The 14,147-nt window shown below is 43.7% G+C and overlaps 1 protein-coding gene across 4 annotated transcripts in view; it reads right to left on the bottom strand.

Moving 5' to 3' along the window:
• The window catches only part of DYNC2H1 (dynein cytoplasmic 2 heavy chain 1), a 182,025-nt gene extending 168,959 nt beyond the window's left edge, over positions 1-13,066 (bottom strand). For 2 of the 4 annotated variants that reach the window (XM_061560348.1, XM_061560350.1), the window contains exons 1-9: positions 12,785-13,066; positions 8,727-8,923; positions 8,064-8,252; positions 7,282-7,414; positions 5,910-6,022; positions 5,022-5,166; positions 4,074-4,306; positions 3,295-3,429; positions 844-957 (exon numbers count right to left, since the gene is read on the bottom strand). In XM_061560348.1, the coding sequence (XP_061416332.1) occupies positions 844-957; positions 3,295-3,429; positions 4,074-4,306; positions 5,022-5,166; positions 5,910-6,022; positions 7,282-7,414; positions 8,064-8,252; positions 8,727-8,923; positions 12,785-12,917 (1,392 nt within the window). In that variant the 5' untranslated portion in view covers positions 12,918-13,066. Of the gene's footprint in view, positions 1-843; positions 958-3,294; positions 3,430-4,073; positions 4,307-5,021; positions 5,167-5,909; positions 6,023-7,281; positions 7,415-8,063; positions 8,253-8,726; positions 8,924-9,157; positions 10,526-12,761 lie in introns of those variants that run through there. The other 2 variants (XM_061560351.1, XM_061560349.1) reach the window with 2 other exon arrangements.
• Positions 13,067-14,147: the final 1,081 nt, after the last annotated feature.

Here is a 14,147-nt window from a genome sequence, read left to right as displayed (position 1 = left end):
CATAACTCTGATAATGTGCACTGTCCTTGAAGTTGATTGGTCCACACCTGAGACAGCTTTCCTTCGAGCCTAGTCTCATATGGGTTGGACCAGATGACGCCAAAAGGCGCACAACTCAAGGACAATGCCAGTACTGGCAAATGAGGTCCCCATAGTGTAGATGCTTGCCCCGAGCTCTCATACTCTGATGGTGCATTGTCCTTGAGTTGTGCGCCTTTTGGCGTCATCTGGTCCAACCCATATGAGACTAGGCTCGAAGGAAAGCTGTCTCGGGTGTGGACCAATCAACTTCAAGGACAGTGCACATTATCAGAGTTATGTTCTTTTGTTTGTATTATGACTGCAGGTATTGCGGTCTATGCAAACATGACTCCTTGCAAAAAGGTGTCAGTTTTGTTGCCAGATAGAAGGGTAAAGAACCAATTATCAATGTATAACATTTTTGACATGTGTTTTTCTGGATTTTGTTGTTGTTATTCTGTCTCTCACTGTTCAAATACACCTACCATTAAAATTATAGACTGATCATTTCTTTGTCAGTGGGCAAACGTACAAAATCAGCAGGGGATCAAATACTTTTTTCCCTCACTGTATGGACATACATGTACACATACATGTACACATCGACACATAAAATGGACCACTTGGACGTCCTTCAAATATTGTGGAATCTATCCTCTCGGCCAAGCAATTAGAATGATTGCAGGCAGGGAAGCATGCATGCCATCCTTTCATTAGCAGTTTTGTGGAAGGCCCATCCATGTCTGACAGTCACTGATCCCACTGCCAAGCTGTGCAATGTGCTTCGCACCTCCTCTGGCAAACAAATTCACCATCACACACCTGTGCAGGGTTTCCCTGGGTCTGCATGAGGCGACTCCGAAGCTTTGCTGCCACGCGAGACTCTGCTGGCTCCACCACCCGTTCGTATTGCAACACCGCGGTCTGCCACAGAGGCTGAGAGGCCACGCGGTAAATGTAAGATTGCATGTTTATAAAAGACGTATCATTATGATTACTTGTAAATATGTGTTTGGTATAATCTATGTATTCATTGTAAAAGGCTGTATGTGTGTCATTGTGATAGCTTGAAAATCGAAGTGTATTTTAACATGGGTATATGTGTGTGATAATGAGTGTTGCATAAGCTATGTTTTAATCTTCCTGTGTGTGACTGTAAATAACAGTCCCTCCAGAAAAACGCGATTATGCGATCGCAAGATTCCATGCAAAATCAGCCAAAGTCCGCATATTTATGCGGGGGGCACGTTTTTTCAAATACGCCGCACTTTCGCCGCATAAATTGCAGATTTCCGCGCGCAAAATATGCGGGCTTGCATGATTTCATAATCCCCGCATTTTCGTTGCAAAAAGTCACATATATCTTAGCAGAAAGTTGAAAAATGTTGCGTTTACTTCACACAAGCGCAGCCATTTCCCCTGTTGCCATGGGAACGTTATGAAGTGTTAGAGGCTACGTAGTTAGTTTTATTCAGGAGTTTATGCAACTTTACAGTTGTAAGATTGCACTTTTTTGTTAGTAGTATGTACATTTACATTACTGTAAGACTGTACTGTTACTGTATTGCTTACGTTACTGTGCACTGAAAACACTTATTTTAACAGAAGATGTCTGTTTTGTATAGCTACCTCTGTAAAACAGGAAGCACACATTTTATTTTTTAATATTTTATTTATTCATTTTTACAGAAGTTGTAGCATATTCATTTTGTAAAGCTACAGAACTTGTTCGACTCAATGTTTTGTAAGTTTGAGCCATCTGTTTGTTAAGGTCTGAAATAAAACAAGATGAGAACTTAAATATTCCCAGCACTTTCTGTGATGTAGTATGCTTGCTTATCATAGGAAGTAATAAGAAATTACTCTTTACATTAAAGTAGTAGCCTAGTGAATAGGGTGTTGGGGGAATCACTTTTTTTTCTCTTTTTCATCAAACCGCAGTTTTTGCAAGTTCCCGCAATTTTTGCAAGTTCCCGCAATTTAATCGCATAAAATTGCATAAATATCCCGCATATTCCATCGCATTTTTTAAGAAAACGTGCCGCATAATCAACGATTTTTGCCCGCAACAATCACCAAAAAACTCCGCGTTTTTCTGGAGGGACTGAAATAAGAGTTTATATGGGGGTGAATGTGTATGTGTAGCTGTGCGTGCGGGAAGTGGTGGCATAGTAGTTAGTGCGCTGTGCTACAAACCTGATGACCCGAGTTAGATTCCTGCTCACGACCAATACCAATGAAGATTATCTGAACCGGTCCTCGGCCTCCCAACGTCGACTCAGCCTCAAATCAGTACCTGGTGCAGTGTGTAAATATTCCCACTAGGGAGACAAAGGCAGCCGGGCGCTGTGCTGGCGACCGACCCCTTCGTGTGCCATGCCGGTCTTCATAGGTGCTCGCTAAGAAGCACTTGCCCCAACAGTCTGCTAAGGCTATTTGGGGAATATTTGTCTTTGAAGCTATGCGTGTGTATTAGGATGAGTTTCACATTAAAACATTTAGGATTTAGGATTTTTAAGGAAAGTTTCATATCACTTCCGATAACATATTTTCAGATTAATTCCCAACATGTTTTTTCGATTCATCCAAAATGTTGTAATCATGTAATTAATATATATGGAGAGGAGTATTGTGAGTAACCATGAGGAGGTGAACAGAAGGAGGTGCGAGCTGACAGTCAAGGATGACGCAATGTCACGAGTGGTCTAAGAGGTCCTTTCGGGAAACAAGGCGGGTCCGAGCTCGGGGGAGGAGCCGCCCAAGAGGTTCTTAAGGGAGACCCCCGTGACGAAGGCGTGGTCGTTGTGGGGAGCCAGAGTAAGGATCGGCTGCAGAGTGTTTCTTTCTCCTCGTCGCGGAGTGGTGTTGGTTGAACCCCCGCTCCGGGCAGATGAGTGGGAGAGCCAAGGGGATAGACGAGGGTAGGGTCCAGATAGTATTCAGTGTCCGGGTAAGGACCGAGATAGAGAGCACCTACACTGGTGTGAGCATAGAGTGTCGAGTGTAACAGTGGTTTAATAAATGGCAACAGCCCTTATAGTATCCCTCGTCTCCACGTGGTTCTACTGCACAACATATACATGAATCTGTGTGTAAGGCTGTGTTAGTGTATGCTAATGTCAGTTGTTTTTGTGTGAGTCTTTGTCTTTGTTAATGTGAGGCTGTGTGTCTGAGTGAGTGTAAGCAAGTGTGTGTTTGTGTGCATGCAGTTCAAGAGCACCTTCTATGAATGTGCTTGAACATCTGAAGGCATGAGCACACAAGCCTGCGTACCTGCGTGTAGGGGTTGTAGTGCAAGGGGTTGAGGCCTTCAAATGGCTTGAAAGCCTTGCTCGGCTGAACAGTATCTCTCTCAGAGCCTGATAGCAGTGCCAGCAGTTGCTCATGAGCAGTGCGCAGGCTAAGCACCTGAGACAAAAGCAGACAATACCACGGAGACACGGAAACAGATAAACACACTGGTACAGGAGAACACCTACGTGAAGATAGAATAGGAGTGCAAATGTAGTCATGCACACAGAGAAATGTGGACTCAGGTATACACCCACAAGTGGCCACAATGGCACAGAGGGACACTATATAATCATTTGGTAATTCGATGTCACCATTTAGGGGGTTTTTGCAGTCTTGTTTGAATTGTCCATTTTATCGTGACAATTCAAACTAGCTATTTAACACATAATCTGAACAAATTTAAAAACACTGATTCTTACATATGTGATTCAAAGCATGTTGTGTGAACTTTACCATTAATTATTAAACAATGAATGAATTCGTAAAATTTAATAATGCAGTGTGTTCTTGGTCTTTGGTGGACTATGACAAATTAATCTAACACCAAATTTAATATGTTATTATTCAGTCATTCAAGAGCGGGCTGAGACCATAAACTTATTACATTTGAGAACTAATTTCAACTGCGGGTAGCTGAACAACAAATTCAAACCCAGAAGCTCAGTGGAGCCCGTTCAGTTCTCTGACATCGTATTATCCTCTGCACACTGCTAGAATAAGACTGATATCCACACACAGCTACAATTAGTCAGAGGCACCTGTCGGAGGCGGGAGGCCAACCCCTGCACTGCATCAGTGTTCACGGCGCCCCCACGCCAAGCATGGGGGGTGAACCGGCTCCAGGCGGCTCCCGTGAGCTGCTCGCATGTGTCTGTCCAGCGCTGGCAGAGTGACGCCGCTGCAGACAGTGCCTCCCGAACTTCAGAGAACGGTGCCACCCATGGGGGCACCCCTGCCAGGGCGTGAGACACGTGCCGCGCGAGGGAGGCACCTATGCATGCACGCAGGCGAGTACGAGCAGAACCAGCACCACAGGTGATGGCATAAGCAACAGAACCAGCAGCAGAAGGAGAAGCAACAAAACTCGTGCCACCAACAATGCATACGTATACATTTCTGATGATCGTAACCAAAAGCAAGTCCATTGAAACAGTCTCTTTCATAAAGAAATTCTGAGGTGCAACAAAGAATGTATCGTAAAAGTATATCAGTGCAGAAAATTCTGAGTGCATTTTCCCTAAGATTGTGTGAGCGAGCGAATGTTTTAGCAAAGGGGTCAGCAACCTGTGGCTCCTGAGGCGCATGCGGCTCTTTACACACTTCTTCGTGACATAATGTATGTATGTATTCACAAAATATTGCGGCTCTTGAAATATTGAGTTTTGTACCCAATTAAAACAAAAATGTCTCTTCTTGTTATTTTGGTTGCCGACCCCTGTCCAAGCAATAGTGGGAGAGCGTGAGTGTAATGTGATTGATTTATTTGTGGTTGTGTGAGCAAGTTATTATAACAGTGAGGGAGAGCGATCCTAAGAGCATGTGAGTAATCATGCAAACGACTAATCGTAAGAGTGTGCAAGTGCAAGTGGGTGAACGAGTGATGTGAGTGAGCAATCTTAACAGCGACTGTATGAGCCAGGAAGGGATCGTGTCTATAAGCCATTGTAACAGTGCTTAAGCAATCATGTGAGCAAGCAAGTGGTTACCGATGAGATGAAGGAGGTTCTCCATTCGCTGCTGTGGGTACGGCTCATGCTCCGTCTGCCTCCACACATCTTCAAGGATCTCTCGTGTCACCTCCAGCACTTCTGCCACCTCGTCAAGTGTTAACGAGTGCAGGGTCGCAAAATCCTGTACCCCCATGTCACCGACATCAAATGCAAACCTTTGCACAATTGGCAATTTTGGCACACTGAAAGCTCTCAATATTCATTCTTTTTCAACAGACAAACGATGCACTTGCCACTGAGCTAGTACTCATCAAGCCAATGGTTCAATTCGCAAATCAAAACTAACTCACCACTTCATTATCAACACTGCCGAATAATGCAAGAAAAATGTTCGACAAGCATTTCAAGCGAAGGTTCTTCTTCAAAGTAGATGGAGGGTAAAAATACTAAATCACGTTTAGAGATCACATTTCACTGTGTTCTACCTTTAAAACACTGAAAATTGCAGTTGGCATGTGAACACTTTTTAAATAAACATCCTCAAACTTTTCAGTGATTTGGGCACCACAGATTAAGCTCCAAATATAAATCAATCATTATGCCCACTCTCTGCTCTAAAGGGCCTGAATTGTTAGGTCTGATATTGTATGCATTATTTTCTGTTGTTAAGCAGCAGTAATGAAAATAGCAAAATGCTATTTTCTCTTTTAACTTGTGGACCACTACTACCATGCTCCCTTAATTTGTAATATACATTTCCATATTCACAAAGTTACATTAGTAGTGTATTATCCGTGATCAAAGGCACTGTATGAATTAGTCGTTGAGAATGCTGACACATTGTAGACAATAGGGTTGTGTAATGATGTCGTGGGTGTGATCGCATCGTTATGGTGTGAGTGGCTGTGCACAGCTTTGTGTTACCTTGGTGAGGGGCTCAAACATCAAATGGAAGGAACTAGCACGGGGGGCGCCCTCTCCTCCCCGTGCAGCCAATTCCGCCCAAAATTCAAACTCATCGCACGGCGAAAGGATACCTGTAGTATGCACACAGACATAAATACCATATGCATTCCCACAATTGCACGTGCTCAAGTACATACGTATGTACGCAGGAGTACAGGCACACACACATTCGCACGCGCTTTGGTGTGTGTGCACCCAACTGTGTGTGTGAATGTGTGCAAATATGTTTCAGCTGCCTGTGTTAGTGTGTGTATCTGTGTGTGTGAATGGGTACATGTATCAGTGCTGGCCTCCCTAAGGTTGATTCAGCTAAAATGATTGACTGCCTTACATTGTATACACCACCCCTGTGGAAGTGTTGTATAGCATTCATAATGATGATCACAACTTCCTCCAGTGTGCAATACGAGCTTGAATAGGTGCTTATTAAAGATGCTTGCAACAACAATATATAGATCTAAATGTGGCATCTTTGTAATTTTCTGTATGTGTGTATCTGTGTATAAGTGTGGATATGAAAGTACGTGAGACTGCTTAAATTTACATAGATGTGTGTGAGTGGGAGTAGTGATATGAGTGGAGAGTGGTAGTGTAGCGGTGAGCGCGCAGTGCTCTGAACCCGGCGCCCCGAGTTAGATTCCCGCTCACGGCCAACATCGGTGAAGAATATCGTAACCGGTCCTAGGCCTCCCCTAGGTCGACTCAGCCTAAAATGAGTACCTGGTGTGGTGTGCAAACATTGCCACTAGGGAGACAAAGGCGGTCCGGCGTGGTGCAGGCCACCCACCCCCTCACGTGCCATGTCGGCCTTCATATGTGCTTGACTTAAACCTTTTTAACATGCAAATTTTCACCTGGCAGCTCTTTGATTGGTGGAAAACCAACCACCGTCGGGTTGGCTGCCCACCACTTACATTAACATTGGCTGCTGACATTTGGGCGACGCCCATTTCAAACCCTTATAGACATTTTGCCTTGGAAGCTAACCCCCCTTTCCTGAAGACGACCGCTTGTGTTGCGATCAAAACGTCGTAATTTTTTGTTATTTTTGTTCTTTTCTTTGAACCTATCAACGTGACTTTACCGAAACACCCAAGAATATAATATTCATTTGTGCTTGCTAACAACGCTTGCCCCAACAGTCTGTTTAGGCTTTACGGGGGGCCTTCATCTTTATAGTGATATGCACTACTTGGGGTTTGATTTCGTTATACAAAGGAAAGTGGCTTTTAAGGGATAAAAATGGCGCTGATCTACAGGTGGTGCAGGCAGCTGTATGCTCAACCCATCTCAAGCGTGCATGTGCACGTGTACGAGTGTGAGTGCATACCAGAGAGGTCAGATTCCACCTGAGCCTTTGAGCGTCCACGTCTGCCCGTGGGGTCAGATTGTTGCCTCAAGACTCGGCCTAAACCGGACTCTAGTTCACTCAGGAGAGACTGCAACTTGGGATCACCATCATCCTTCATACAGACACACACGTGGAAGGCTGTACATATACACCGTTTGCACAAAGATTTTACATTCAACTTCAGTCTGTGAGAGAAAATGCTACTCATGAGCATCTATTGAGGTCAGTAAGACACAAAGAAACAAAAGTACCCTGCATAGCCGACAACAGCCTCTTGTGGAAACTGACGATACAACTCCTAAGAGGGTGGTGTGGTCAGTAGCTGGAGACTGACCTCAGGATTATGGGTTTGCAGCACAGTGCACTGAATTATGCACCACCATTTCTCACATTCATTTAAACACACATACATGTATGGACACGTACAGCCTATTTCTGTCAATCGACTGCTGGATGAGGGTCTCCCCATACCTTGTAGGCTCGTGAAAAGTATTTGACCAACCTTCAATACAATGGTCAATGCGGGTTTGGTGATGGTGGGGGGAGTGGAGCACAATAATAGATTTTGCCACACTGCACTCTATTGCCCACAAGCACTCTCCAAGCTAAAATCCTGATTAGCTTCCACTATTTTATGGAATCGGACACACTGCAGTTAATTTGGTCAATGGCATAAACACACATATTTGGTCAAAGGAACAAACAATCATACACATCCAAAAACACATACACATGAATTGCAAGCGCTCTCTCAGACGCACCTTAGTGAGTAGGGGGGCGTACACGTAGCGCACTGCGTGGTACAATGCGAGCACAGGCGAGTCGGCCAGCGAGGACACGAGCACGCATGAGTGCACGTTGTCTGCGGACAGAGCAGCGGCACGCAGCTTGAAGAACACGAGCACTTGTCGCTGCTGCTGGGACTCCACCGCGTCCAGCTTCATATCCACCTACAGCAGAGTCCCTCATCAATAAAACTGTGTGCATTGATGAGAGAACCATTATTTATCATTACCCGTTTGTCGTCACCACTACTCAATAGCTCAGCATTAATGCCGTCCATTGATCTAGTGCTATGGAGGCAATTGTTGGTGAATCATGTGTGTCGTATCGATTTTCGACACCTTTTCTAGGCACATAACCTGACGTAGGTTATGTCCCTAACCTGACGTAGGTTATGTCTGATGTAGGTCCGCAGACATTTTATCAAATATATTTTCAATTCTGCCATTTGCTCCTGGCCACTTGAAATTTTGGGGCTTTGGGCCTGTGCTTAGTAACCATTATGTATATATATATTTTAAATATATGCATAGTTTTTCACAAAGATGTTTAACGCCATCATTAACGCCAATGCTATCACAATCAGTAATAAGCACTAGGCTAGTCGCTGAACCATGTATCTGGCATCCCATGGTTGTCACCGTGTCAGAGAGCGCCATCTCATCCCCGCTCCTTCTTGCTGCCAGCACCAGGCTGTCGGGGTCATCCAGAAAGCGGGCGAGTGCCCGCGAGGTGGATAGACGCTGCACGCCCGTGTGCTGTGCCGCCAGCCCAAAGTAGTTCGCCACTGTCATGAGGACAAAGTCTCTTCGGACATCTTCGCCCGCCATGGTGGCCCCTGCAAAGAAAATGACAGATATGGAAATATAATGTAACCTACAAATAACATGTACATGAACAACACATAAACTGCATGGGACCTCGTCTGCCATTCTGACCACAGGTATTGTGGTCAATGCAAACATGACTCCTTGTAAAAAATGTGTCAGTTTTGTTGCCAGATAAAAGGGTAAAAAAACAATTATCATAATTTGCTACTGGCAAAGGAGGTTCCAATGGTGTAAATGCTTACCCCGAGCACTCATCCTCTGATGGTGCATTGTCTTTGAGTTGTGCGCCTTTTGGCGTCATCTGGTCCAACACCTTGTGAGACTAGGCTCTAAGAAAAGCTGTCTCGGGTGTGGACCAATCAATTTTAAGGACAGTGCATACATTATCAGAGTTGTGTTTTGTTTGCATTCCGACCACAGGTATTGTGGTCAATGCAAACATGACTCCTTATAACAAAGGTGTCAGTTTTGTTGCCAGTTAAAAGGGTAAAAAAACAATTATCATATTTTGCTACTGGCAAAGGAGGTTCCAATGGTGTAAATGCTTACCCCGAGCTCTCATACTCTGATGGTGCATTGTCTTTGAGTTGTGCGCCTTTTGGCGTCATCTGGTCCAACACCTTGTGAGACTAGGCTCTAAGAAAAGCTGTCTGGGGTGTGGACCAATCCATTTCAAGGACAGTGCATACATTATCAGAGTTGTGTTTTTTGTTTGCATTCCGACCACAGGTATTGTGGTCAATGCAAACATGACTCCTTGTAAAAAAGGTGTCAGTTTTGTTGCCAGATAAAAGGGTAAAAAAACAATTATCATATTTTGCTACTGGCAAAGGAGGTTCCAATGGTGTAAATGCTTACCCCGAGCACTCATCCTCTGATGGTGCATTGTCTTTGAGTTGTGCGCCTTTTGGCGTCATCTGGTCCAACACCTTGTGAGACTAGGCTCTAAGAAAAGCTGTCTGGGGTGTGGACCAATCAATTTCAAGGACAGTGCATACATTATCAGAGTTGTGTTTTTTGTTTGCATTCCGACCACAGGTATTGTGGTCAATGCAAACATGACTACTTATAAAAAAGGTGTCAGTTTTGTTGCCAGATAAAAGGGTAAAAAAACAATTATCATATTTTGCTACTGGCAAAGGAGGTTCCAAAGGTGTTAAGATGTTACAACACCAAACTGAAACCTTTTACAAGGAATAATGTCTGCATTAACCACAATACTTGTGGTCAGAATGCAAACAAAAAACATACTCTGATAGAAAGCTGTCTCTGGTGTCGACCATTCAGTTTAAAAGACAATTGCATATACTGTCAGAGCATGTTTTTTCGTTGGTATTTTCACCACAAGTATGTGGTTAAAACAGACATTATTCCTTGTAAAAGGTTTCAGTTTGGTGTTTTAACAACTTAACACCTGTTTTGTTGCCAGAAAAAAGGGGAAAACCTATTCTTATAACACACCAACTATAGCAACATAATCAGAGAGCAACAGGACAACTGTCAACACACTTAATGCAACACTATCATAGAGAAAAAAGCAAAGACAACACTAAGATAAACATGATACCACAACACATTTTTAAACTGAACACATTATCAAAAACAGCAACCACAACATAAACAACACTAACATTTTGCAAGGAATCAACATGCAAACATGCTCTGATATAATATAAAAACTTGATTCCTTACAAAATGTTTCTATTTGGTGTTTTATTGCCGGAAAGGGGCCGTCCATAAATGACGTCACGCGATTTTGGACGATTTTTTACCCCCCCCCCCTCGTCACACGGCGTCACAAAAAGTCAGACCCCCCCCCCCGCAAATATGACGTCACAAAGCTCTGCCCCCCCCCTAAAAATGTTTCTAATCGCTTTAAACTATTGTCATTGTAGTGCATATTTAATGTGGCGCTGCACTCTGATGTTGTAGGAGAAAACATTTACGAAAATGTCTATTTAATTAAGTAGAACGTGTTGTCTATATTTATTTAAAGTTGCACATTTTGATGTGACGTCACATTTCTCAAACACCCCCCCCCCTCGTCACACATTGTCACAAATGTCTGACCCCCCCCCCCCAGGTGCGTGACGTCATTTATGGGCGGCCCCAAAGGGTAAAACATTCTTATTTTTAAATCCTTCATATTAAGTTCGCGTGCTTGCTTGCTTGCTTAGGACCGTGCAAATCTTTCAGTCGTTTTTTAACCCACTTCCCGTGATCCAATCGAGCTGACATTTTCCACACAGACTCGTTGTGCCAGACAATTAATTAATGTTCGTGAAAAAAAATTCCCAAAATTTTACACTTTTTAGGCAAAAAAAAAGTATTTTACATATATTCAAATAGAACGCATTCATGGCTTTGGCTGAACGTCAGAGTGTAAGATCCCAGAGCGTAACCCCTCCACAGGCCGTGGCGGAGTAGCGCAGTTGGTAGCGCCCTCGCTTCCCATGCCAAAGGTCGCGGGATCGATCCCCGCGTCCTCCACAGGCGAATATATTTTTAAATCCTTTATATTAAGTTCGCTGCCACGCATATAAAGGATTTATAGTGAAAAACTCTACTTATTTCATACTTTGATACTGGCAAAAAGGTAAAAAAAAAATCTGCATCATTTATACCCGAGAACAGAAAGAAGGGTCTATGCAAACAAAAATACAAGCACATGGCAAGATATAAGAGTACATGTTACGGTGACATCCCCACCACCATCAGTGACATCCTCAACACTGCCAGTGACAACGTATTAGCATCGTTACTCCCAATGGCATTGCCATCACCATCAGTGATAACATGTTACCATCGTTACCAGAGCAACATCCCCATCACTGTCCGTGCTATTGGTGATGTTAACAGAGGCCCCCGTCGAAGCTGTCAATTATTGCACCATCAACACTTGCAAATTGTTGCCCCTTACCTTGCGTTACCCTCGTTACTCTCGTTATCCCGTGAGCCGTATTATCCGCGTTACTCTCGCTACCATAGTTACCATCATTGCCTTATTAATCTCGCTACACGCGATTTTTTTTTCTTTTCTCGTAACCCCGTTACATTGTTATTCCAGTAAAGTCACGTAGAAGAGAAATAATAAAATAATGCAAATATAAAACAATAAAAAAAATTACCGAAGAAGGGAAATAATAAAATAATGCAAATGTAAAACAATTTATTTTATTATTAAATAATGCATATATAAAACATTAACTGTTTTATTGTTTTATAATAAAATAATGCAAAAGGAAAATAATACATTTATGCAAATATCAAACAATTACAAAAAATGTTTAATAATAAAATAATGCAAATATAAAACAAACAAAAAATACCGAAGGGAAATAATAAAATAATGTTAATATAAAACAATATTTTTTTGGTTTTATAATAAAATCATGCAAATATTAAACAATAACAATTTTTTTAATATTTTCATTATTTTATTATTGCCCTTCTACGTGACTTTACAGAAAGAAACCAAGAAGATGAATGCCTGCAGTCACGAAAGCTTTCAATAAAAAAAATGTGTTATTCCAGTTACCCTGTTACCCGCGTTACCCTCCTCAGTACATTCCTCCCATTACCCCGTTACCTCACGCACAATCGTCTCGTTACCCTCATTGCTCCCTTGTTACCTTCTATCCCCCACCGTTACCTCGTCACCCTCGTTACCCCCCGTTACCCTTCGTTACCCTTCGACCACCTTCCTGACATTGTTGAGTTCCTCCCACGACTCCCAAGTTACCCCATGACCCCACTCGCCCGTTAACCTCCTTCACTCCCGTTACCCTCACTAACCGCTCGTACATGTGACCCGCGGTACCATCGTTACCCTGTGACTCCAGTTACCTCGTTATCCCCCCCAACGTTACCCTCGTTACACCTCCCGTCGACGCAATTGAGGCCAATGCGGGTCGCTCGGCCGTCACCGTCACCGCCGCCGTCACCGTCGCCGCTGCTGCTGCTCTTGGGTGGAGGGTGGCGCTGAGAGGCCGCCCGGCTCATCGGCAGCCGCCGTCCCCTGTGCCGCTTGAGCGAAGTTAGTGGACGAGTTGACTCGCGCTTTGCCGTCGTCTTTGCTTATTTTGTCGCCTTTCTCTCCCCGCGCGCGTCGTCGGCGTCGGAGCTCCGCGAGATTCCTGCGAGTGTTGGTGAGCAACACGCCCCGCTGATTGGTCCCGCGTGGGCCACGTGACGGCGCTCAGCCAATCGCGAAGCCTCTTTGCCTGCCCGGTGAACGATTCGCGGCGGGTTCGCCGCGTCTGTCGCCATGGCGACGAGGCCGGCCGGACCCTCGAGGCGAATGAAATCCTTGACAAAGGGGCGGAGCCATAAATGACGTCACGCAATTCTATGGGAACCTCATTTGCCAGTAAAAATATGATCATTGTTTTTTTTTACCCTTAATTCTAGACTTGAAGCGTTCGTGACTGCAAGGAATCATATTCTTAGGTGTTTTCGGTGATCTTTATTTTATTTTATTATTTTTATTAATTTTGATGTTTTACCTACGTGACTTTACCGAAAACACCTAAGAATATGATTTTTTACCCTTCTTATCTGTTGCCAGATAGAAGGGTAAAAAAACAATTATCGACGTCACGCAATTATGGACGATTTTTGACCCCCCCCCCCCCCTCGTCACGCGGCGTCACAAAAAGTCAGACCCCCCCCTCAAATATGACGTCACAATGCTCTGCCCCACCCCCCAAAACCATATTTTCAATTCGAAAATAAAACATGCTTCAAATCGCTTTAAACTATTGTCATTGTAGTGCGTATGTAATGTGGCGCTGCACTCTGATGTTGTCGGAGTGTTATAACAATTAGTGTTGTTATTACAATTCTATATTTATTTAAAGTTGCGCATTTTGATGTGACGTCATATTTCTCAACCCCCCCCCTCGTCACACATCGTCACAAATGTCTGACCCCCCAGGTGCGTGACGTCATTTATGGACGGACTTAAAATACCATTAACAATTATACGCAATCGTCAACAGTTCGATTAAAGTAAACGTATAAGACTGTCGACGTCTCTCTATATATACCTAGCAAAACACCTGTTAACCCCTTTATCAGGGCCCTACCTTATTACAGACAGATTCAGACCTTATTGGTAACTCCCGTGCCCTTATAAATCTCAACGTTCATCCTACAAAGTTCCATCACAAGGAAGAAACACAACACATTGACAAAAAAAAATGTTTGCCTGTACTGAACGGCTGTACGCCA

The sequence above is a fragment of the Lethenteron reissneri genome, chromosome 26, assembly GCF_015708825.2.
Source record: "Lethenteron reissneri isolate LAM-NWPU_2019-01 chromosome 26, ASM1570882v1, whole genome shotgun sequence".
NCBI classification, from domain to species: Eukaryota; Metazoa; Chordata; class Hyperoartia; order Petromyzontiformes; family Petromyzontidae; genus Lethenteron; species Lethenteron reissneri.
This window is presented reverse-complemented; position numbering and strand designations above follow the sequence as displayed.